This window comes from Argiope bruennichi, chromosome 8 (genome assembly GCF_947563725.1).
Source record: "Argiope bruennichi chromosome 8, qqArgBrue1.1, whole genome shotgun sequence".
Classification (NCBI taxonomy): domain Eukaryota; kingdom Metazoa; phylum Arthropoda; class Arachnida; order Araneae; family Araneidae; genus Argiope; species Argiope bruennichi.
Genome location: NC_079158.1, coordinates 18,551,142 through 18,575,394, shown reverse-complemented (window position 1 = coordinate 18,575,394; position 24,253 = coordinate 18,551,142). Strand labels below are relative to the sequence as shown.

The 24,253-nt window shown below is 26.8% G+C and overlaps 1 protein-coding gene across 1 annotated transcript; it reads left to right on the top strand.

Annotated features, from left to right (window-relative positions):
* The first annotated feature begins 313 nt into the window (after positions 1-313).
* On the top strand, positions 314-23,410 carry LOC129981267 (AN1-type zinc finger protein 6-like). Its single transcript, XM_056092039.1, has 5 exons — positions 314-471; positions 7,404-7,605; positions 17,276-17,391; positions 19,660-19,822; positions 21,326-23,410. Exons 2-5 carry the CDS (start codon positions 7,413-7,415, stop codon positions 21,472-21,474), a joined length of 621 nt encoding a protein of 206 aa, XP_055948014.1. The 5' UTR covers positions 314-471; positions 7,404-7,412; the 3' UTR covers positions 21,475-23,410.
* The last annotated feature ends 843 nt before the right edge of the window (positions 23,411-24,253 follow it).

Genomic DNA, 24,253 nt, shown 5'->3' with positions numbered 1-24,253 from the left:
ATGAATTTCTTTATTGTTTAATTTACAGTTGGAGTTAAAATTCGTATAACATTCCCTTGTTCTTTTCTTGACTCTTTTTTTGCAAAAAAGATGCTTGTTTACAAATAAATCTATTTTAAAATGAATTTCTCCAACTTCAGAGTTTGCAAAATAAATGACGTCTTGAGAAATTGACCAATAAGATGCTATTTTGAACCCATTGTGACGTCATTTCTGAATTTCGGCCAAGGCAGCTTTGGGGGTCATGAACTTCATGCCTGGTTTTTACTCCTCCGTGAGCCAATCAAATGCTGCGTAGTTGTCACGTGCTCGCCGTCAGGGTTGCAAGTCATCACATTAAGCGATAAGAAACAACGCAGGCTACAAAGACGTCAGGTGGATATGTTCTGAAGGCTTTCAAGTATCTTTTGTTTCCACTAAACGATAGGCATTTGAGGTGTAATTACTTTTATTTAGTCAAAATTCATACAGGTAAGTGAAATTTATATGTATCCTCTTATAAGATTTGAGTTCAAATGTGCTGACTGTACAGTAGTAGAAGCAGGATAAATAGCGTCTTGAAATTGCTTGACTTTAGGCTTAAAGCTGATATTTCCTTCTGGCATTGTTCATGATCTATTAAAAACTATGTAATTTCGTTGCTGAAAATTTTATATTAAACTTTGTTAGTATGTAAATTCATGTATTTTACGTAATGAAGAGTAAATTTTAAGGTATTTCTGGTATGTTATTGTCGTCGCGTATGCTAATTCAAGGAACAGCTTCGTAGAAGCTTGAAAGAGAAAGGCTGCTTGTTTTTCCGTGTGTAATATGCATTGTAATACGGGAATCATGAATTGTTTATTCTGTTTATGTTTCAAAGTATTAAAGATGTGTTTCGTTTCGCTCCTCGACAAATTCTTTGTTGAATTAGATAAATGAATTTCAGACAAGATCGTAGTAGATTCTACGAAGCGTTGCTTTTTTAAGAATATCGTTGCGTCACATTATTGTTTTTGTTCTTTTATGAAGAACATTGGTCGTTTAATGGTTTAGAGCTCTTCCTCTCTGAAATACGAAATTTCTTTCTAACTTCAAATGTAAAGTAATGCTTTTTATATAGATTGATATTGTTTATTTAAATAATTATTCATTGTTAAGTTATTTAAGATTACTTTCCTTTTTAATAACCTTAATTTTTAAAATTTTCTATTTTCTGCATTTTAAAATTGAAAAAAATTTCTCTATTAATTATTTCCTCATATGCATGTAGTGGATAATGGAATGTAAAAATTTCTGAATGAAATTTGATATTTATTTTCAAATTTATGTGATTTTGGTTTTAAAAAAGATGTCATTCTGTACTTTTTGAGAGAATTAATCAAACGAATTTGTGAATTGAAACTTAAACAATCCTTATTAATGGTAGTCTGGTTAGTATTTTAAGTGTATACTTTTATTACTTATTTCTATGCGAAGTTTAAATTATCCTTTATTTTGCTATATTATTACAATTTGTTTTCTGCTTGCTTTCTTTATGTAAGGCATATTATCATTCCATTTGCTCTTAGCTATAATACTAAGCTGCTTGAAATTTAAACTTTGTTCTTTAATTTTTTTCAATACTTGATTACCTTCAAATTTATTTTGTATACACTGATTAATTTTTTTATTATTGAGAAAAAATTTATTATGTTGTAAGCAGAGACATGAAATATTTTCTTTCTGGATGCCTCAATTTGGCTCAGTCCCAAAATTTCTAACTTTTTCAAAAGCCAGTTGCTTGAATGAGGATTAACTTCCTATTGTAATCTTATTTTCTTATGTCATTTGCTGAAGAAATTGATTTCAAAGAGTTCAAAAGTATGGTGATCTGACAGTCAGCGTATTTGTAGGTCAATTTAATATTTTTAGAAGTATTGTATGATATGAGCATTATTTTATTTTTGTAAGGCAAATTGAAGAATTTCATCCATATTTTTAAACTGTTGGTTTTTCTTTTTTATTTATTTTTAATATGAGTTCATTTCAGGTACCTGAAATATGGAAGTTTATATTTTAAATTGCCAATTTAATAGTATTTTATAATTACTAACTAGATTCTTTCTAAAGCATTAATGCAAAATAAAATTAGAATGTAAGATTTTCTTTGAAGCAAGTTTTAAATTTCTTACATTTGTTAAAAATTTTAATTCTTTATTAAGTTTCTTGAAAAAGAAACTCATCCTTTAATGAGAGTACTTCCTATCCACATTATTACTATGTAAAGAAAAGTTATGGCTATAGAAAATTGGAAGATTTCAATGGATTAGTTACGACTAAGAACAGTGTTTACTAAAACAAGTAAAACTTTTTAGTTAGTAAAAAAAGTTAGTGAAGTAGATTTGATTAAATAATTGTCTAGTTTAAAAATTTTTATCTATTGATATAAGTAGTATATTTTTATTTTTAAATATGGTTAAGATTTGTTTTTAATTATAGTTAAAATCAAGTTTTCCTCAAAAATATACTCTTTGCCATCTTTTAAATATAAATACGAAATTTAATTACAACCTTAATGAGATTTCATTCTAATCATTTTACATTTTCTGTTTATTCAATAAATTGGGTTTTAACAAATAACTCCTAATTTCACATAGAATTACTCTTTGTTTCTTATTGTTAGTATATTTCATAATTTTATATATATAAGATTTTGTATTTGCTTGGCTTAAAAACTTAAAATGCTTTTATAATCTTTGAGAAATGATTATATCTTTTAGGAAAATTATTTATTGGTTAAGAATATTGCATGTAAAGAGTACTTAAAGCAATTATATAACATCTATTAAGTATAAAACAATGACAGAAAACATTTGTCCTTTTTGCACCTTTATTGGTAGAATATTTTTTCATTGTCATTTTCAAATCAATTCACTCTTTATGTTGACAAAACAAGGGAATTAAAAATGTGTTTAAATAAATGCAATTTAATATCTTATCAATATTATGTAATATTGTGATTTTTTTTCCAACTTTGTCTTTTAATAGTATCAACTCGGATTTAAGTATTTCTTTTTCTGTGAGTTTTTATTTATTATATGGTTTGTGATATATTGTTAAGGTTTTTAAGCTTCAGGAACCCAAAATCTGAAAAGTTACTTTAAATGTGGCCGTTGGTGAGAAAAGCTAGGAGATGCTTTCCCCTTCTCTAAAAGGCGATTGTTCAAAATTGCCTTTTCGATTTCGACCACCTGTAGTGGTAATTGGTCATCTGTCCTCTCCATCGTCGTAGCCAGTTTGCTTTTTTGCGGTTTTACCGTGTCTGAACTCTAGAAAAAGCTTTTTATTGCAGTTGTATTTTATTTTTTCTGAAACATTAGTTTACTAATTCTGTAGGACAAAGTATTGAATTACATATGATATTAATTAAATTGCAAATAGGGTAACTGCTGTATAGTTCAGACCTGCCAAGTACTCCGATTTTTATCAGTTTACTCCGGTAATCCAAAAATCATCAGAAAACTCCAATTTTTTTAAAGTTTGGTTTTATTTTTGTATTTCCCATTTGTATTTATTTTTGTATTACTCTCCCTATGCAATTTGAATAATCTGCTTGCCAAATACAATTTTAAAAAATACTACTTTCGGTTTTGAAAAATTGTTTCCGATACTGAATGCGGTTTGCTTTTCGTCAGTCGCTAGACTTGCGCTTAGAACATGGGCACGCTCTCAATGCGGAGACATATCACTTCTCTGCCACGACGTGGATGTGAAGATCCTCCAAGCAGATTAGGACAATGTATGCTAGGGATATTGACATTCCCACATAGCAATGCTTCCTGCGAATGTATATTCAGTCTTGTTCGTAGAAACAAAACAGATTTTAGAAGTTCGATGAACATTTCGACATTACAGTCAATTTTAATTGCTAAATCTCAGATTTCAAATGTTTGCTATTCTCAAAAATATGATAAAGATTTTTTTAAAAATCCAAAATCTGCTACTATTGTTGCATTAAATAAATAAGTATTGGAATATTCATAGTTTTCTCTATTTTGTGTTTATATTTATTTTTAATGAAGCTGATCTTTTTTATGAATCTAAAAATTTCTTAGAAAAAATGTTCACCTTTTCCTCCAGAAAAAAATATATATATATATATATATATATATTTTGTAAATATTTTTATCATGATTTGGAAATCTCAATAAAAAGATAAGTCTGTAATATCAATCAAAATTGAAATGTTTAGAAATTTATTAGCTACAATAAACTTCTTAAATAATACATAAAAAGAAAATTTACAGCTAAAGAACCAGTTTTTATATTTAAGAAGAAAAGTTATGTGTGTACTTCATATATAAAATTTTAATTTCTTTATTGCTGTTGTTTATTTAAACATTCTTTGAGTTTCATTGCTTTAAAGAAATCTATGCCAAAACTGTGAAAATAAGGGAGTACATGGGAATAACTAGTAAAAATTTGGTATTGTAGATTTGCTCCTATTTTTCTAGTCTTGTGCTCCTAAATTTTTTTTATGTGGGGTTGGCAGCTCTGATAGTTATTTAGCAAATTAAAATATTGAAAGTATTTCAATTATATTTGTAATTAAATAATTTTTTTCAAGCATTACTGAAACTGTATATTTAATTCTTATAAAGCCTGAACACATCATTGTGAATTTTATTTTATTCTTCTTCTAACCCATCAATTTTGATTAAATGTGATTTTAAAATCGTGCATAAAGATACTAATTGTTTATATTTGATTTTAAAAAATATTCCCATTTCTTTTTACGTAACACAGATGACTATCATCTGCTGTTTTGTAAATGAATATCTTTGAATGCTTTAAAATTAATATATTGCACACAGAAATGGAATATAATTTTTATTCCTAACATAGCTCACACGGTTTTTAATATAATTACTAGTAATGTTTCTCTATTCTGTTGGCGATTCTTACAATTTATAGTGATTTTCCTTTTCTTTTTGCTGAGAATTTCAATTACTTATTGCAGTGCAGTATTTTTGAAAAATATGCTCAATTTTGTTGACAATCAATAACTAAATTTTAACAAAAGATTATTTTTCTGCAGAAAAATTTACTAATACATAGATATTTACCAGATTTAAGACTATTAATTTTAAAAAAGTAAGATTATGTATGGTTTACTCAGAATTCAATACATAAGATTTCATTGTGATAATATTATGCTGAAAAATAGTTAGCAAAAAACTTCTTTAAAAAATTTAAAAAATTAAAACTATTTCTAAATTTATCAGTATTTGTTAATAGTAGCGGCTGATTTGGATTTGTTTTGTTATAGCTTTGTGAATGACTAATCATTTGGTTTGAAAAGGTGACAACTAGTACTGAAAATAATATTGGGTATTTTTTTTTTTTAATGCACGAGTTGCTTATGCTATAAGGAATATTATATATGTATAGTAAAGGATGTGATTTTTTAGCATAAAGATGTTGAGTTCTGGCTAAATAAAAGGATGTATTTGTACATATATGCTTTTATTCTTTGTCTACATATCATGTCATTGTATAAAGTCTCTTTTCTTTACCTTATGAAAGCAAATTGTTTTTGCTAGTAATAAACTTAAAATATTTGTTAATTACTTAAAATGAAGCTGCATTTTGCCATGTTGGTAATTTTGAACACAAATTACTATTTTCAGTACTTCCACTGTATTAGAAATATATTTCATTTTTTAGAAAGGAGCTATACATTTTAAAATTTAGAATAGTATAGAAATATACTGATAAATATTGTTATGAAAATTAATATTACTTGTTAAAAATTATGAAATATGGTACATGATTTCTTTTTTCATATTATGCTTACATGCTATTCATAATATTAAAACTGCATTTGTGTTTCAGATATATGAAATTTAAGGATGTAATGATATGTGGTTTAAATCTTATTAAATAGTAACTTATCTATTAACAAGAGGTAGTAAATAATATGGCTAAACATTGCATTCATAAATTTTTTCAACCATAATATAAATTTTCTTTTCTCTTGCTATTCTTTGGTTTAAATTTTTGTTTAAGCTCTAATAATTATTATACATTTTTATCCATCTTGCTATGTTAAGTTTTACTAAAACCACTTATTCTGTTCTGAAATCATCATAACATCTTTAATTACAAATGGCCCTAACTTCATTAGTAAAGATAATAGTGGTGATTGTCTTATTTTTGATTAAATTTCTCTTTAAAGTCTTTTGAAAATTTCTTTTAAATTACTTGTGGGAAGACCCTCAAATTGTTACCAAGATAAATATCTGTGTAAAATAAAAGCATTATTTACTCCAGTTTTCTTTTTAATCCTTTGTGACTAGATATAATATTTTTAAACTGTTTAATATTCATTGTAAAGATAGTTTCATTATAGAACCTGAAATTTCATGGAATGAAAAATTTTCTTCAATCATTTCTTCTATGTAACTATTCATCTTTTTAAATTGCATATCAGAAGCCTCATAAATTTAAATATTTAAGTTACTTTCAACATTACTCTCATTCAGTTGGTTTGATTTTATGTAATTTGTTTCTGCAAGATACATGAAGTTCTTGCTTTTATTTTTGTCTTTATGCCTTTCCATAAAATTATTCTACAGTTATACTTTGAAAAGTTTTTTAAGCTTAAAAATTCAGTTTTCTTCTTTTAATGAAAAAAACAACTTTTAACTTGTTTTTAGTTTCAATTTTAAATATTAAATCCATTTCGGACAGTCTCAATTTTTCTCAGTGTTTGAGAAATGCCAATTACCGTAATTTTAAATTCATTTATATTTCTCTTCAAAAAATTCAAAAATATTTTAAGATTCTTTGCAAAATAACATAAATATTATGCTTTGAACAAAGCTGTGCACTTAATTATTAACTAGCATTTATAGTGTTGCACGCTTTGGACATTTCAAGGAAACCATGTATGTATGTGTTACATTTATAATATTGAGAGATTGATTGTCACAATTTCTAATCTTTTTTTGGGGGGGGGGGTGCATTTCTGATTCCTTAGACAGAATTAATTTTCCCTAAATTTAAATAAAATCATCCTAGTTTTGAATGTCATTTTTTAAAAATTGTCTGCTTAATGTCAAATAGTATTTATAATAACTTTAAAGTAATGCTCTGTTTCTGTTAGAAAAATGGATTTTTGAAATACCAAACTGTGTTAACTGAAAATATTTAATGCTTTAGTTTGCTTAACTATGTTGTATAAAAATAGATTATTATAGAAACTGATGATCAGTTAATTGGTAATGGATCAGTTTTTGAGAAGATGCTTGAATTATTAGAAAATTAAAATTATGCAGTGTATTTGTATTGTATATTTTAAAAAGTGAAATAAGTTAACTTCAGAAGGTGAATGAATTTTAAAATCTGAATAGTTTTCAATTTTCTTTAATATTTTGCAGTTGTTTCAAATGGAACGTGATACAAATCAAATGTCTCAAAGTCCATCTTTATGTCGATCTGGCTGTGGGTTTTATGGTAGTCCCAAGACTGATGGCTTGTGCTCAAAATGTTATAAAGATGCTCTCAAAAGAAAACAAGCCAATCCTGCTCCACCTCAGCTCAGTGGACGTACCAGTCCTGCTGCCTCTTCTGCTGTTAGCAGTAAGTTCTCAATTATTTGTCATAGTATATATTTTATTTGTGATGAATTAATATTAAGTTATGAAGATATTCCTAATTTTTTTTTCAATTCCATACATTTCTGCTTAGTATAATTCTAAACAAAATAGTAATTACTTTTTTATAAAATGTAACTTTTGTACAGGTTAGATAAAAATTTAAATGTCTTGGATCCTATTAAATTCATGGAATAACTTAATAAATATTGTAATTATATGTTTGAATTATTACACTCTGCCAGTTGCACTTTTTTTATATATTGCAGAGTTAATCTGGACCAACTAATCACATTGTCTTTCTTGCATTGAATTTGCACAATATTTGGTTTTCTGATAGTCGCTGAAAAACAGCTTTGACATAAAAATGTTACCAAGTGGAATTGAAGCTTTCTGAATTTATTTAAGAAATAAATTCAGTATGTCCTTATAGAAATTGCTGTAATAATGCATTAATTTGTTATAGTTAAGAATTTTAATATTGCATGGAAACTATTAAATCTGGTATGAAAGATAAAAGGATTCGAGTGGTTTATGCATAATCAAGAAGTTTCTTGTATTCTGCTGGGATTGTTCATGGATACCATTTATAATTATTCTGCTTTTACTATATTATGCAATTCAATTGTCTTTCAAGGGTAATTCTTAGATTATTTTGGTTTCCCTTGAGTTAATTTCTTGAAATTGTTTTGTTGCCAGAGGTTTTATTAAGAGAAATGGATAGCTTGTATTTATTGATTTTATCTGTGGTTTTCTATCATATGAATAATTTATCTAGCTTTGTTTCAATGATGCTTTTCTAGTAATTCATCTATAAAATGACTATGCTATGAGTAAAGAGACTTGAGTTTTTATGCACTATTTAAGGAATATTATAGAATTCTGGACTATTTAATGCACGAGGCTTATTGTTATTCATAGGTAGTTTGTCACACTATGAAATTTTTATTAACAGAATAAGATGCAAGAAATGGCTAATTTGTTGATAATTTTGATATTAAGAAATATTGCTAGTGTTTCTATGAACAGTTAAACAGTGTTCGAGTGTACCATCATTAATAATTATCTAATAGATTTATATTAGTGATAGAAGTTTGTGTTGAGAAAGATTGCTGCATTTTGAAATAAAGAAAGAAAAGTGGCTAATTTCAATTGAATGCATATTTTAATCATATTCAACAACTTATTTGGCTGTTAACTAATTATTCAGTTTATTTATTACTAATTATCTTTGACGGCCAACATTCTAGCTGTATTGCTTAGAATGTTGGTTTAATTTTAATTTCTTTTATATATGTCATGTAACCAGAATAATGTTCATGGGATTAATTTTTCTCTGAGACATTTTAATATTTTTAAGCATCAAATTTTGACAAAATTAAAGCTATGGTATTTTTAACCCTTAACTAAGGAGGTGCGGACTACGAGGCCGCATTTCATTTGCACTCAAATTAAATTTTCTAATGAGTGTATTAGTATGAAAAACTGCCAGTATATTTTGCTGATATTTTTCTTGATATTTAGATATGTTTTAGAAATTTTTCAAAATATATAATCATTGAAAAAAGTAAATGCGTTGAAACATACATTTTCTTCTCATATTGCATGTTATAATAAATAATATTCTTGCAAAAATATTTTACTTTTTAAATCATTTAATTTTACAGTATATGAAGGCATATAGAAGACAATATAATGTAAAATTCAACAATTATATGAAAAATTAAAAAATTGACAATGGATAAAATTTGCCCTTTTTTTATCGACTTGTGTGACTTTTGTAGCATGGTTTTCTAGGACATTTTAAACATTCAGGTTAAGAACTAGTATAAAAATCAACCTATAAATTCTGTATAATATCTCTTGGTATATTAATGTATTTTATAAATTTTTCAAAATACATTATCAGTAGATAAATTGTTTGAACATACATATCAGAATTAGTTGGATGCGAACTTTCATCGAAATACTCTTCTGAACAAATAACCTTATCACTAAAATAACTTTCTGCTTCATTTAAAAGTATCTGGAGCATTGCTTCATATTAGGATCAGTAAATTGGATAATATTTCAGGGCCCAAGTTGTAACGCCATCTGCTAAGCCTTGTTTATCACTGGGACACTAATTGGGAAGTGTGGTCTTAGAGGCCAAACTCAAGGAAATAACCGAATTATTTTAATACGCATCTGCTGAAATCGGTTGAAAAAGTGCATGTGTATCGAAGGTCACAAAACAGGAAGTTACAGGGTCCATCCTTTCAATTGAGCTAAAAGTAGAATGGGGTGACCAAAAAATCCATCGCTAGCGGTCTTGCACACCGCACGTCCCCAATTAAGGATTAATAGTCTTACATCTGTTTATCTTATAATGTATATAAACCGTGTTGACAGAGTCAAATCTGGCATCTTAATCTTATTTAAAAAAATTTAACTTTCAGCATAAACTGTTTTAATTTTTGTGATTCTCCACTTTCTTCTTTTTTTAATATATGTATTCTTTACATGACAGACTCCTTTCTTAGCTTTCAAGGAGGGGGGGGGGAGAAAATTAAAGAGTTTAAATATTTGATGGAACAATGAAAACAGTTTAAATAGTTAAAAAAAAATTATTCTATTGTTGAATATTTATGCAAAAAAAAAAAAAAAAAACTAAAATTTAAAATAAATGCACAGCATTTAAAATATCTTTTAAAAGATTAATTTTTTAAGATAGTTTATAAATCATATTTTGAAATATTTTTAGGAGTTACTTCAGTAAAAATTTCAAAATGGGGTTAGTTAAAATTCTAAAATTATTTTATCTTGGTATACTTCTGCTGTGAATGCATTTGTTTTAATTATTTGTGGAGGTGTCTGATAATATTTTTGGAAGTAATCAAATTAGTTTGAGTAGCCAGTTTTTAATGCGCAGTATTTGGGTTCAGATTGGTGTAAATAAGCTGGGCAATAAGTTTAACAAACTAATTTTTCTAACCAGTTGCAATTTTTAATATTTTGAGTATGTTGACTAAACTCTCTCATGATTGGGCTAGATATAACAATGAGATGTGGGTATATTAAAGTTTTAAACAATATTGGTTGTTTTTACATTTTTCTCTGCCATATCAATATATTGGGAGATTAGAAAATCTTGCACTTATTTGAAGTGTAATATGCTTCATTATATGTTAATTTTTAATGAGCATTGAATAATTAAAAATTATGCCTTTTTTGATTTTGTACTGACTAAGAAGAAAATTTACTTGAATCGTAATTTATTTTTAATAAATGAAAAAAAAACATTGATTATATGTGGTAAGATGAAAACAGGGAATATATATATATATATATATAATTATATATATATATTATATATATATATTTTAATCACTAGAGGGAGGTGAGAAAAGAAGAGATGCGGTTTAGATTTTGAAATCTGAGAGAAGAAAGATTGGCACTTTGAAATGTTAGCTGAGGATTTAATCTAAAACAGCTGCTTTAGGGTGCATAGCATCATGAAAAGCAATTTTTAAAAATAGTTAAATTTAAAAAACATATTTCAAAGTACCTTTAAAAGCTCTTAATTTTGAAGCGGAAGAAAAGATTTTTAAAAGGTGCTTAATATTCTTGAAAAGTGCAAAGAAAACTTTTTCAGCTGTGCCTACACATATGACGATGGTAATTACTTTTTTTTCTCGCTCCTTCAACCATGTGCATAGTTTATGGAAATATTTGGAAGCTGAAACATTCAACCTTTAGTGGAATTCAATGATATCAGTGAAGAATTTGTTTTAGTTATGCTTAATAATTATATAAATATATGTTTAATCTTTTTATGTGTTAAAGATAACATGTAGATTGCTTTGAGCAGAATATAATGCAGCAGGATGAATTTAATGTGCCAGAGATATCACACATAGGAGAAGCTGCTTTAAAAAACCTCTAGTCATTACACATTGAATCATTGTTCTTGTTAATATGTCCTTTTTGAGCAATCTCTTAAACAATTTATTAAATTGATTTTACTGCACTATATTGAATTGTAATTCATTGTTGTGTGTAATAAATGTTGATTGCTTAAAGTTTGATGAAATGTTAACTTGAAACCATATGAATCCAATAATCATAATTTCTTACACATTTTTTTTAATGTCCCTATTATTTGTAAGTTTTTAATTGACTGATCTCAACACACACTTTAGTTTTTATATATTAAAAAATTTTGCTGGATCTTATACTTAAAAATTTTGAAGAAATAAAATAGGGGAATTTTCAAAACTTTTATTCTATTTCTGCTTTTTCTCTTTTTGTAACTCTTACAGATTTTTGTTGTTTATTCCCATTGAAACTTCTCTATAAATACAAGTTAGTCGAGTTAGCAGAGCAAAGTTCCTAAATATTGTAAGAAAGCATAGGAGGAAATTTGTCATTTCCATCCCAGCCTGTTGGATTTTATTTGCTGTTGCATATATATATAATATATAAATCAAATACAAAAATTTTAGCATTTGTGCATTTCAACATCAATGTCATTTTTTTTTTTAATTACTAAATTATTCAAAATTATAAAAGAATGTTTGGTTATAAAAACTATATCAATGAACATTGTGGTAATGTGAATTACAGAACTGCATCAGTTAGCCGTATATAAAATTCACTTGATAGTTCCAGCCAATAGTATTGCTTAAGAGATAACTTGATAGTTTCAAATTATTAACTGGAAATGTCTCTATATTTAGTTCTGAAAATCAATATTAGCTTCATTACTGAAGTATATTGATTGTTCTTTAAGGAATACTAGATATAATTGTAATTATGAGAATATCTATTTCAAAAATTAGAACTAGATAATCTATGGGGATTTAAAATATTTCATTAAAACTTATACGACTTTTTTTAAATAATATATTAATTGCATGACATTTATAGTTTAAAAAAACACTTTGACTGCAATAAAATCGATTTGTTTCATTTTAAACAGGCTCTTTGCAAAAGAAAAAGTTCCCTCATCCCTTTATATTCAGCTATAGAAAATCTTTTATATGTTGAATGCTTACTATACGATTCCTAAACTATTGATTTAGAATTCCCTATTTATTAAAATGTTGCGACACCCATTCAGTTTTAATCAAATATCTAAAATGATACTTTTCTTTTTTCCCCCATAGATGTCTCAAAATTTACATGAATAAGTAAATGAAAATTATGATTAACATATCGTTAGGAAAATTCAAAGTGGTCAAATTATACGGAGTGAGAAAACAAAGATATTGTTATCCGGTAGTGATGCCGAAAGTATGGAAGGCATAGAATAGGTGAAAAGCTATATCTTGACTGCATTTGGGCAACTATGAAGAATTCAGTGTTATGATTTAGTCCTGCATGTCAGCAGACGGTATTAATCTCTTTCATGTTATCGATGGGACATTAAATGCAAGAAATTACATTGACTCTATTGTAGAGCTAAAACTTGCACTTTCCATCAGTGATCTCTTTCCCAAGAACATATAATTTATTTTTCTGCAGGATTCAGTTCATTGCCACACAGCAACAATATTGAATGAGTGATTTTGTGCAAAGAGTAATTATTTTGGACAGGAGACAGTCCTGACCTCAAAACTATTGAGAACTTATGGCACTATTTGAAACTCTTGTACATATGAAGCGTTCATCAAATAAGAGAATTAATTGAGGCTATAATTGTTTCCTGGCATCATTCAATAACGAAAGAATTGCTTAAAACTCTCGACAGCTCAATGAAACATCAGTGTGAAGCTGTAATAAAAAAAAATAAAGGCTACCCTACTAAGTACTGATAACTCACTACAGTCATCAGCATGCAGTTATTGGTACTCAAATTTTTTATACATAAAAATTTATTTGAATTTTGCTTTTTGTATTGAAGTCAGGGTAAAATTCTCTTTAAAAAGATATGCAAGAGTTTTCATTTTGCAAAACATTACTTACATATTTTCTATAAGCATACAAAGTTAAAAAACAAATTTTCAAAAGTGCCCACAATTTTGGCCACCACTGTATATATATATAAAATTTTATATAATGCACTGTATGTAACAGTGCTTTTTAATGTCATGTAAATTCACTCGTCTACCAAAACCATTCAATTGTATACTTTTGCCTGCATTGAAATGAAGATTAAAAGAGAAAAATACATTCTTTAAACATCAATTCTGTAATGAGATTTTTTTTCATAATATATATTCTATTGATTTGTGTCCAGTTTACAGATTGATTTAAGTATAAAAATTATCTTATAAAACTTTAAATCATGCACACAGAGACAAATTAATAGAAAATTTATTGTTTTCAAGTTAGACATTTATCTTTTCATAATTGAAGAATGTTCCAAAGATGTAAAGAAAAGTATGATATATCAATTAAAAATAAAAGGGAGGGAAGACTTTAAACAGTTGAGAAAGTAATGAAAAGGGTTTTGTCTTTATTGGAACAGAATGGTATTATTGCAAGTAATACTGATACGTATGTAAACATTTAAAAATTGGAGGGATTGACAATTTTTTGTCATTGAATACCTGTTTTGAAAGTGAAAAAATAAGAATGAAACCTAGTTGTGTATATTTATAAAAGTATTCCAGTTTTTGTTTTTATATATACAGTTTAAAAATAAATTAAGCTTCTAACTTTCAAGAATTAAATTAAATAAGATCTGTTACTATTCCCTTTGAGATAAATGAAGTTTCTCAGTAAATTTTATATAATGTTCTAACAATTATTTTTGTTATGTAGCAGATTTAGTTGGTTATAAGAATTTGCTGAATGCAGTTTTGCTAGTCGAGCTGCATTTTTGAAGTATCAAACAAATAAACTTGGTGAATTGAATATTACCTTATTTATCTTGAAAATTAAAATACTTCAATTTGAAATTGTCTATTAATTTAATCATAACTTAGCATGGCCTCTGTTTAAAAATGGTGGTTGATGGTAGAATGTCTTTGAACATTGATAGTCTAGAAGCTATGCAGACTGTAAAATTTTATTTATTAGTTGCTTTTGGTGGCATTTGGAAGTAAGGAATTTTTGTATGTATTTCATGGCTGTCTTAAATTATTTTTATGCACCAAATTTTGCCAGTTGTTAAAATCATACTATTATGATAGCCTTATACCAGTTGTGCTTATTATGTACATGAAAATTTCAGATAGTTAACTTTCATGACTTCAGAGTACCTTTGAGAATGTAACTATTCACATAAACTCTCTTTTGATTGTCTGGTTGTTGTTTTTAACCTACAGGCTTAACAAAACTGAAGAATTTCCTGGATTAATTTTCTCCAAAATTTTCAATTAACTATTTTATATAACTTGACTTCTTAATAGCTTCTTCTGTAATATATAATATTTACTTTGATAATTAAATAGCTCATTCTAATATAGTAGTCATATGCTGTTTTGTTTCTTGGGCAATATGTCTCTTATTTTCTGTCGGCTCTTGTAAAAGTGTAACTTTAAATTAAAGATAAACTGATAATTCTTCAATCACACAAATATTTTTGTTGAAATCAATTTTTTTTAAAAGTTTGAGTATAGAAAACAGAATAGTTAATCATTGAAGTTTTATGTGCACTACAGGATATTATAATTTATGCAATAACTCAAAGAATTTTTTTTAAAAAAAATCTGATTTAGTATAAAATTCAGTTTTTAATTTTTTTTCAAAAGGATTTAAATGGCATAAATATTAATTATTTTCTTTAATCAAATGTATTTGAAAAATTATGAAGTTTTTATTTTAATCTGCTGCTTAAGAGTATTGAGCAAAATATCATGGATGCTCCTACGTTTTAAACCATAAAAGTGCTTGTGTTCTCTGTGATTGAGTTTTGGAGTTTTGAATATCACTATTTTAAGACAAGCAGCAATTTCATAATTTTAGGCCAATCAACTTTATGGAAATTCCAAGAGTTGATAGGTGCATCTTTAACATGATCAATGAAGTAGTCTAAAATTGATTGGTAGTAATATTCTAATTTTCATAATTCACTCAGTTTTTAATCACAATTCTTTTTATTTAAAATGTTTTTTTTTTTTTTTTTTTTTTTTTTCAAAAAATATATTGCATATTATCTTGTAGGACTGAGGGCTTGTATAAAATTACAAAATTTGTAATTCATTGGAACATCTATTGACTCAAATTGCATAAACTAATATTCTTTACTTGTGTATGTGTAAAACCTTGAAATTAGTTTTTGGAACCTGATTGAAGTAAATATAACTCTCTGTATAAACCATGTTTAAGTATTACTGAATTTGAGTTTTTGTCAATTTGATGGCAACACTACATTAATAAAACTATCCCATAACATGCTCTAACAGTTAAATTTTTAAAAAATTGTATTAAAAATTGAAACTTGATTTATTTGTTAAAAGATTGATATTATTTGCAAAGGTAATTTTTTTAGTTATAATATGAGGCAAAAGTATTTTTTGCACTGTGCTATTTTTAGATGTTATTGTAGAAAATTGGCAAAATTTTGCTTAATTAAAATTATTCTCGTTTGTCTTTGTGTTAATAGTATTTTAAATATAGATTTAAACCTTTTACATATTCTTTCCAGGTTTATTTAAATATATTGTTTACTTTCGTGAAATCTGCTTTGACAATAGTGATTTGTTGTAATAGGACAATAATTGGGATTATAAAACCACCACCAACAAAAAAGCAAATATATCATTAATACTAACTTTTATCAACAACTTTTTTCCCCAGAACTTTGAACTATCTACAATGTGTGTAATATTTTTTTTAAATTGATAAAATATAGAAAAAATATTCATGCATAATAATATTTTAAATTTTAAAGGTGATGTAATTTTTTTTACTATATTTCTTGATAGTATCATGAAAAATATCAATTTCATATATTTTAAATTTATTTTTAAAAATTCACTCAAATGTTCCTATTTCCAGTATGAATATGTATACATATATATCATGTAACATGCATATACATATATGTTTTCATAACAAGGTTGACAGCTCTAGGTCAAATGGTCCTTCCTATTGAGCACAACAGATACACATATATCTTTACTTATATTATAGATGCTTGCATGTGCACACATACGAGTATGCGTTTGTGCTCTATAGGCCGGATTTGTTTGACTTAGAGCTGTCACACTTGGCACACATAAAGTTTGGGGATTGGGAATGTGCACCTTAGATTTTTTTTAAATGTTAATTTTTAATAAAAATTGAGCATTTTTCTGCTTTTTTTCCCCCCAATTGGTGCTTTAATAATTTCCATTTCAATATGAAATTAAAATTTTACAAAAGCCGACTAGAAATTAGAGGTGAATGTTATTAATTGAGGTACATAAATGCAAGACTTCTATAATAATATTAGTAATATATGACTACTAAAATTTGAAATTATTAGATTTTTAGTAAAATATTTTAAGAAACCAAGTTACAAAAAATATTTAAAATTTTAGCAAGTATTAATCCTGGAGTACCAGTTAATTGCTAAAGGTGGCTAGTCTTTATTATAAGTAAAGATTGTTTAAGGATATTTTATGCTGTTTTATATAATAAACTGTGAGGCACTCCCATCTGCCAACCCCTGCCATTGTATTTTTACATCCTTTTAAAAGTACAACATGAAATTAAACTCCAAATTATTCCAATCTTTATTACAGCTGTCTCTGAATGTGATGACAAAGACATTTTGTCAAAAGATGATTTGTCAACAGCCTCTCCAACAGTGCCAGCTGTTGTAGTTACCCCACCTAGTCAAGATCAGAGTAAGCCCGAGGTAAGCTCCTAGCTTCTAAATTTCAAATGAACATTTATTTAAAAATCTGTAGTAATTGTTCATGTTAACTTGGAGCTCTGAAATAATATAAACTTATTTAAAATATAGAATTACATTCAAAAGTTATATTCGAGGTTAGAACCTCTAAATTTTTGAACACTTTGAGCCGTCAGTTAGTTCTATTTAATAATGATGTATATTTTCATTTAAATCCCCATATTTTGTCTGCTGATACTTAAATAACTAAATTTACTTGGTGGTTTGTATTTTCTCATCAAAAAATTCTGCTCATGTATATTTGGAGGTTTTAACAAACCTTAGGAATTTCTCAATTGGAAATACTCTTATCATATTGGCTGAAATGCAACAAGAAGTTTGTCATGTGTGAATAGCTTTCATTGTATATGTGAAATTCAAAAACATATTCAGGAATTTGTTACCTGATGCTGATGTATTTGAAATGAACAAAATTTTTGTGCATCTTCCATTAAATTAAAGGTTAAAAATACAAATTATAAAATTTGTATATTCTGTTGAATGATTTGAATAGAAATGTATTTTAAAGACATGCCTATGATTATATTGAAGATAATTATTATTATGTAATAATTTTTGATTTCAAAATTCTTTTGTTTTTCTTAAATACTTATTTTTAACTGCAGATCTAAATTTGAAATGTTATTTTCAAAATTCACAATATGCCTTTATTTTTCATGTCCTATTTTTTTAACTCTTAGTTTTATTATCAATGTTCTAACCCTATAATTTATGAAATTTTTGTTGATATTAAGGATAACCAAACATACTCTTGAAAGGTTTAAGGAGTTCTACAAAATTCATTTGTTGTGTACTACTTGCTACATAAAGCCACATATGTTCATTGAAAGTGAAATAACTGAAAAATGTACATTAGGGCATATAAAAATGTTTTCTGTTAGGATTAGCTCCATGAAATTGATGGGAAAAAAATCTGTAGAAATTGATGACCAAACACATGAATTATCAAAAATGAATAAAATAATTATTAATTGGCTTGTATCATAATAACAAGAATGTTTTTTTGTTTGTTTTTATTTAACCCAAGCCCTTAATTTTGTGCAGTTCACAGTTAAAGAGGAGAGGTAATATACTCCCCTTTAATATATAAATTTTTTCTTATTAAATTCCAGATAATAAAGAGAAATAGCTTTTTTTAATGTAAATATAAACCTATTAAGTTATTATTAAACCTTTTATTATTAAGCTATTATTTAAAATGTTGCTCCCTTTCTTTGCTCTTCCGCTCCTTAAAACCATACTAAAGTTGTTTTTATGTCCGAATGTTATTTTTAAAATGCATGATAGTAAGAGTTTTACTCTGAATAATTTCAGCTGAATACTTTTGAATAATTTATAAGAGTTTTGCTTAGCATTTTCTATTGTATGTAGCTTCTGTTAAGGTTTGATATATCTGGATTCTGAATTAGTAGATAATTAATTCAGATAAGTAGATTCTTGTTCAGAAGTTAACTTCATCATTTGATTTCTTAATTGCTTGTTACATCCACCTATACATACATATATAAGCATGCCAAGAAGTCAGTTTTTTCTTTTATTATTTTTAATTTTGATTTATTTAAGCTGTCTAAAAGTTATAACCAAACTTTGTAGGCCAAGAAGTATGTTAAAATTGCTTAGGTGTATATAAAATAACTTATCTTGGAAATTCTATATAATTTTTGTTTATTACACCTTTGCATCAAGAATGTCAATGTATTTTTAAAGCTGAAAATGAAATTGGTATAAAATTCTTAAGATAGATTCAGTGCCTCTTTCATGTATTGATGAAGTTCAATTTAAACATTTCATAAATTATATAAAACTAATATTTGTCATGTAATGTGTTCATTAAATTAAAGATTCATTAATTTTTAAGATAAAAACTTAAGTTTTCAATGTCCTTTTATAAACCTGTTATTTATATATGAATTTTTCTTTGCTTTATTTTGCTTCAGTGATTTCTTGTTTCATGAAATATTGTCTGGGTAATGTTAAGATATTTTGGTTGTACTGTGAGATTATACTTTTTAAAAGGCAATATAAAAGCAGGATAATGGAAATGGGTAGATCACGTGCGAGACTGAATGAAATAAGGATTGGTAAGATTTAGGATATTGGATTGGCATAATGGGTATTGTGTTGGAATTCCAATGAGGATTAACAACAGTTTGAATAAATATAGGGTTTGCTTTAAGCAACATGTTTTAAGAAGTGCTTTTTTTATTTTAGACTTCCAAACAGACCCTTATTGAATCAGAGACTTCTCCTGCAAGTCCAGCTTCTTCAGAGAAAGGAGAAGGGGAATCTTCCCAACAAGATGATTCCCTGGAGAAAGATCAGAAAAAGAAGAAAAACAGATGCCATGTATGCAAAAAGAAAGTTGGTCTCACTGGTAAGTTTCATGTTTGACTTCCCATTTTTGATTAACTAAAGCTTAAAATTTTTTATTAACTACATTATTTTTGCGAGTATTACCCAGAAGGTTTTATTGTTAACATTTTATTTTAAAAAATGCATAAATAGTTATCAGTTATCAAATATTATTTGAATTTGCATTTTGTTTCACAATAACTGTTCCATAAGTAATTAATAGAATAAAACAGTGGCTGCAAAATTTAAAAGTAACTATTGTTAATGCAATTTTACTTGGTACTTTTGACAAACACACACAAAGCAAGATGTGAAATATCCTGCTTGTCTCATTTATCTTCAGAGCATTTTAATATTTAGTCAAATTATGCTATCAATTTAGATTATTTTGTTATTTGCTTTGGAAAATGATGTATTTAAAAAAAAAGTTTCAGTTGAAACAAAAAGACTACTTCCTGAATTGTTTCTTTTTCTCTTTGTTTAGACATGATTTAGAAAGTTTGGTAACATTTGTATTTAGTGTTTGTTTCTACCATTCGTGATTATTTTTAAGTCTACGATTATTCAAACATTTGCTTTCATTCTTTGTCTGTATTGGAAGTATAATATTTGATTTATGATATATTTTTATATTTTAAATATTTAATAGTTGTATGGTTTTTCTGAGTTGTAGATTTTACGAAATTCATTTATTTGGTATAAAAATTATATTTGGATAAAATTGATGTTAAATTATAGCATTACCTGGTATAATTGGTTTTGGGGCTGTGAATGCATTTTAACGAATTCATTCATCAATTTTTAAATATCCATAATAAGCTAATTAACCATTTCTCTATTAAATACTGTACTATTAAAAAAAACATTAGAATTTTGACATACTCTTCTGTAACCCATTTTTAAGATTTATAAATTATCATTTCATTATTACGATATTAAATATCACTTTATTATTTGAAAGTATTGAGGAGCAAGCAACACTGAAAAATATATTGTAATTTGACTAAATTATTGGTTGAATTCAAATGTTGATGTTTTACTACATGTATACTTTGGAGAGTGAGAATTTGCAGTTTAGAATTTATAAGATTACAAATTAAGTTGAATTTTTACATTTTTCCATGATAATTTTCCGATTTTAAAACAATTTTGAAATTTAATTAAAATTAAAAACACAAAATTTTTAAAAAATGAATTTATTAAAAATTAAAATTATGAAAAAATTAAAAACAAAATTGATATCTCTGGTGAAACAGACATTTGCTGGAAGTGGCTAATATATATATGTCAAACCAGAAAATAGTCAAATTTAATTTTTTCTTTTTAAATATGTCTCAGTCCCAGAAATTTTTTAATACATTGTTACTTCAAAGAAAGAAAAAATCCTTTGATTGTGAATACTAAATTTGTATCATTTAGATTTTATATAGCCCTAATTTGTTGTATTATTCTTTTCTTCATTTTGAATATATTTTTGCCAAAGTTGCTGCAATTCTGTCATAAAATACTGTTATCTTTCTTTTAGGATTTCCCTGTCGATGCAGTGGTCTATTCTGCAGCGTGCATAGATATTCTAATGAACACAATTGTACATTTGACTACAAACAGCTTGGTGCTCAAGAAATCCGTAAAAACAATCCTCTTGTGGTTGGAGAGAAAGTTAAGAAAATTTAATTGAACTTCGAACACCTGACGTCTAAAGACATTTTAAGACACTGAGAGCTTCGAGTATGAAAACAATGTTTACAGTGAAGCTTTCAGTGTTTGTGAAAAACATTTCTTTCGTTCTCTGCCCTTGTAGGTCTGTTTAGTTGTTAAATTTTTTTCCAGTATATATATGGCTTTTTTTGTTTCTTTTCTTCTGAGATTTATATTTTAGAGTACATGACATAGTTTTAGTCTTACTTTTTTTGCCTTTAATTTAATCAGATTTTTTTCTCCTTCATTCATGTATGATGTTTTATTAAAATGATATATCTGATTTTTCTTGACCATTTTTATTCTCTCATCACTAGGATTTGAAAACATAATATTGAATGAAAGAATTGTGCTTTGTATGTTTTATGAACTTGTGTACTACATATTATCTTTAAAATATATAAGTAATTCAGCCACAACCCAAGAGTGTTAATATTTTACTTCTTGAATTTAATGATCTAGTATGATCCCTCTATTTGTGCCTGTTTTCTCTGCTTGTGGATGTTTGTTTTTGCTTTGCCTATTACACGGCTTGATTTGTATTTAATGCTTGGAATTTAAAGAATGTCACTTTATACTAGTTATGTTTGTATAGAATATTTTATTATATATATATTTTTTTCTTTCCTTTTCTTGGTATAGATTTTTGTGCTACGCCATGAGTATATTCTTTGTGCTAGCACTGAGTACACTTGTAGCTTTTATGAACTTATTACAAATATGGAATTAATAAGCAATGTTACAGTCAGTATCCTGCCCCTTTATGGAAAAAGCTTTTTTTTTTTTTTTTTTTTTTTTTTTAAATTGGCATACATAGATTTATAAATGCCACTGAAAATCAAACTTTGTTTGTGCAATATAACACTCTAATAGTTGGGATTTTACTGCTGAGCTTAAGATTGCTTCTGTCCCTTCCCTTATGATTATTTCACTTTAAAAAAATTATTAGTATATTAATTATTTAAAATTATGATCCTCTCAAAATCGTTAGAAAATTCTTGAACTGTATTTGTAAAATATCCAGCCTTTGTGATTTTCTACTATCTGTGCTGGAATTTTGCTCTTTGTCGTAACATGATTTATAAATAGTACAGGAGGGGATAAAAACTTAGCAAATTTTCATGCAAGGCTATTTGGTTTTGTGGAATACATCTAAGCATGCTTCAACTCTTACTGATCTTAGATTGAATGTACATTTTTCATCTGCAAACTGCTGATCATTTATCATTCTTCATATTATGTAATTTGGCGGGTATATTTAGAATGTCCTATTCCTGTTTATAGAGGTTTCAGACTTTCACCATCATTGTTAAAAAGGCTGCTACTACTCATTCATTTTCATTGTTAATGAACCAACTAGGATCAAAGGAAGGGTTGCATTTTTCTTCAAGTACTTCTCCCAACTACCCATGTTCCATATAAATGTGAGAAAATAGTCATTTTTTTTTTTTTTTAAATGGGAATTTCCTGATGTTTTATGGGGGCATGGGTATTGACTGTAACATATTTTTTTTTTTACTGCAGTTGTAGCAGTCAGCGCTAACATCCATCCTTTGTGAACATTGCCTTTGTCTGTGAACATGTGTGCAGATGAAAAATGAACATCTATATTTCCTTTTCAAAATTCGGAAATGGTATTGATGCAGTTAAATCTTCTGCTGTAGCAGAGAGGTCATTGCCTAAAAATTTAGTAGATAGTGTTATTATCGTGCACACAAGTATAGGTATATGTAGCCGAGCACAACATTTGAATCGGGGATCTGCTGTTCAGACTTGTGATTCTGTGCAACATCTTTAGCTGTCCATTTTTATGATAAATTAATTATTATGGAAAGATTTCTCTGAATTACTTGTAAAAAAAATTAAAAATTTTCATGTAGAGGTGAAACAATAAAGTGTCAAAGTGATCGGTTGTAGGTGTCATGTTTTCTTTTTCCATTGATCTTCAAAGTTTGAAAATTAAGCTTTTAAGGAGAAGGTTATTTCAGAATATAAGTTTTGATCTTTGCGACACAGTTCACTCTTTGTTTTATTTGTTGACAAAGTTAATTACAACAAAACGCATTTTGAACATAAAATTGTTAAATTGCTATTTTTTTTTTTAATTCTTGCGAATTAAATTTCTAAGTTCATTGAAAACTAACTTAAGCTACGCTTATAAAAAGCTAAGTTTATTAAAGCTTTCTATTTAAGTTAATACATTTTTAAATGGGAATAGAGGAACATTGCAGAGTTGAAAATGTTCTAAGTAAAAGACGAGAGTAATCAGAAATATAAGTAATTTTGCGTAGTGTGTATAAACATGTAGGTTGCAAACTAATTTCATTATTTATCTCTGTGTTAAATAGGAGATGAGTTATTGAAACAAAACATATATGCTTTGTAAATTTAAAAAAAAACAAACTCTTAACTCTTAAGTCAATCTTTAATTATTAATCTGATTACTTTACTCCACCAAAAGTAATAATTTCAATGTTAATAGACAGATTTGCTCTCTGAAATTGATTAACAAGTTATATCTATACAGTCAGGCTTTTTATATACATTTAATGACTCTTTGTCTAGAGTTCATGCTCCTCTTGACAGATTTGGCATAAATGTAATTGGCAATCAGTCCATTTTCTGTTGCATCCCACAATTTCCGTTGTTTAAAGTGTTTTTTTACGATTACATATTTTTATTGTGTAACATATAGTATCAGTTCACTTTATTTGAAAAATATTTGAACTTATATGTAAACATTGCATCTAAATAG

Coding starts and splice junctions, on each gene's coding strand:
- LOC129981267 (XM_056092039.1), top strand. CDS start 7,413: ATGGAACGTGATACAAATCAAATGTCTCAAAGTCCATCTTTATGTCGA. Junction 7,606..17,275: donor TGCCTCTTCTGCTGTTAGCA/GTAAGTTCTCAA, acceptor TCTTTATTACAG/CTGTCTCTGAATGTGATGAC. Junction 19,823..21,325: donor AAAGAAAGTTGGTCTCACTG/GTAAGTTTCATG, acceptor TCTTTCTTTTAG/GATTTCCCTGTCGATGCAGT.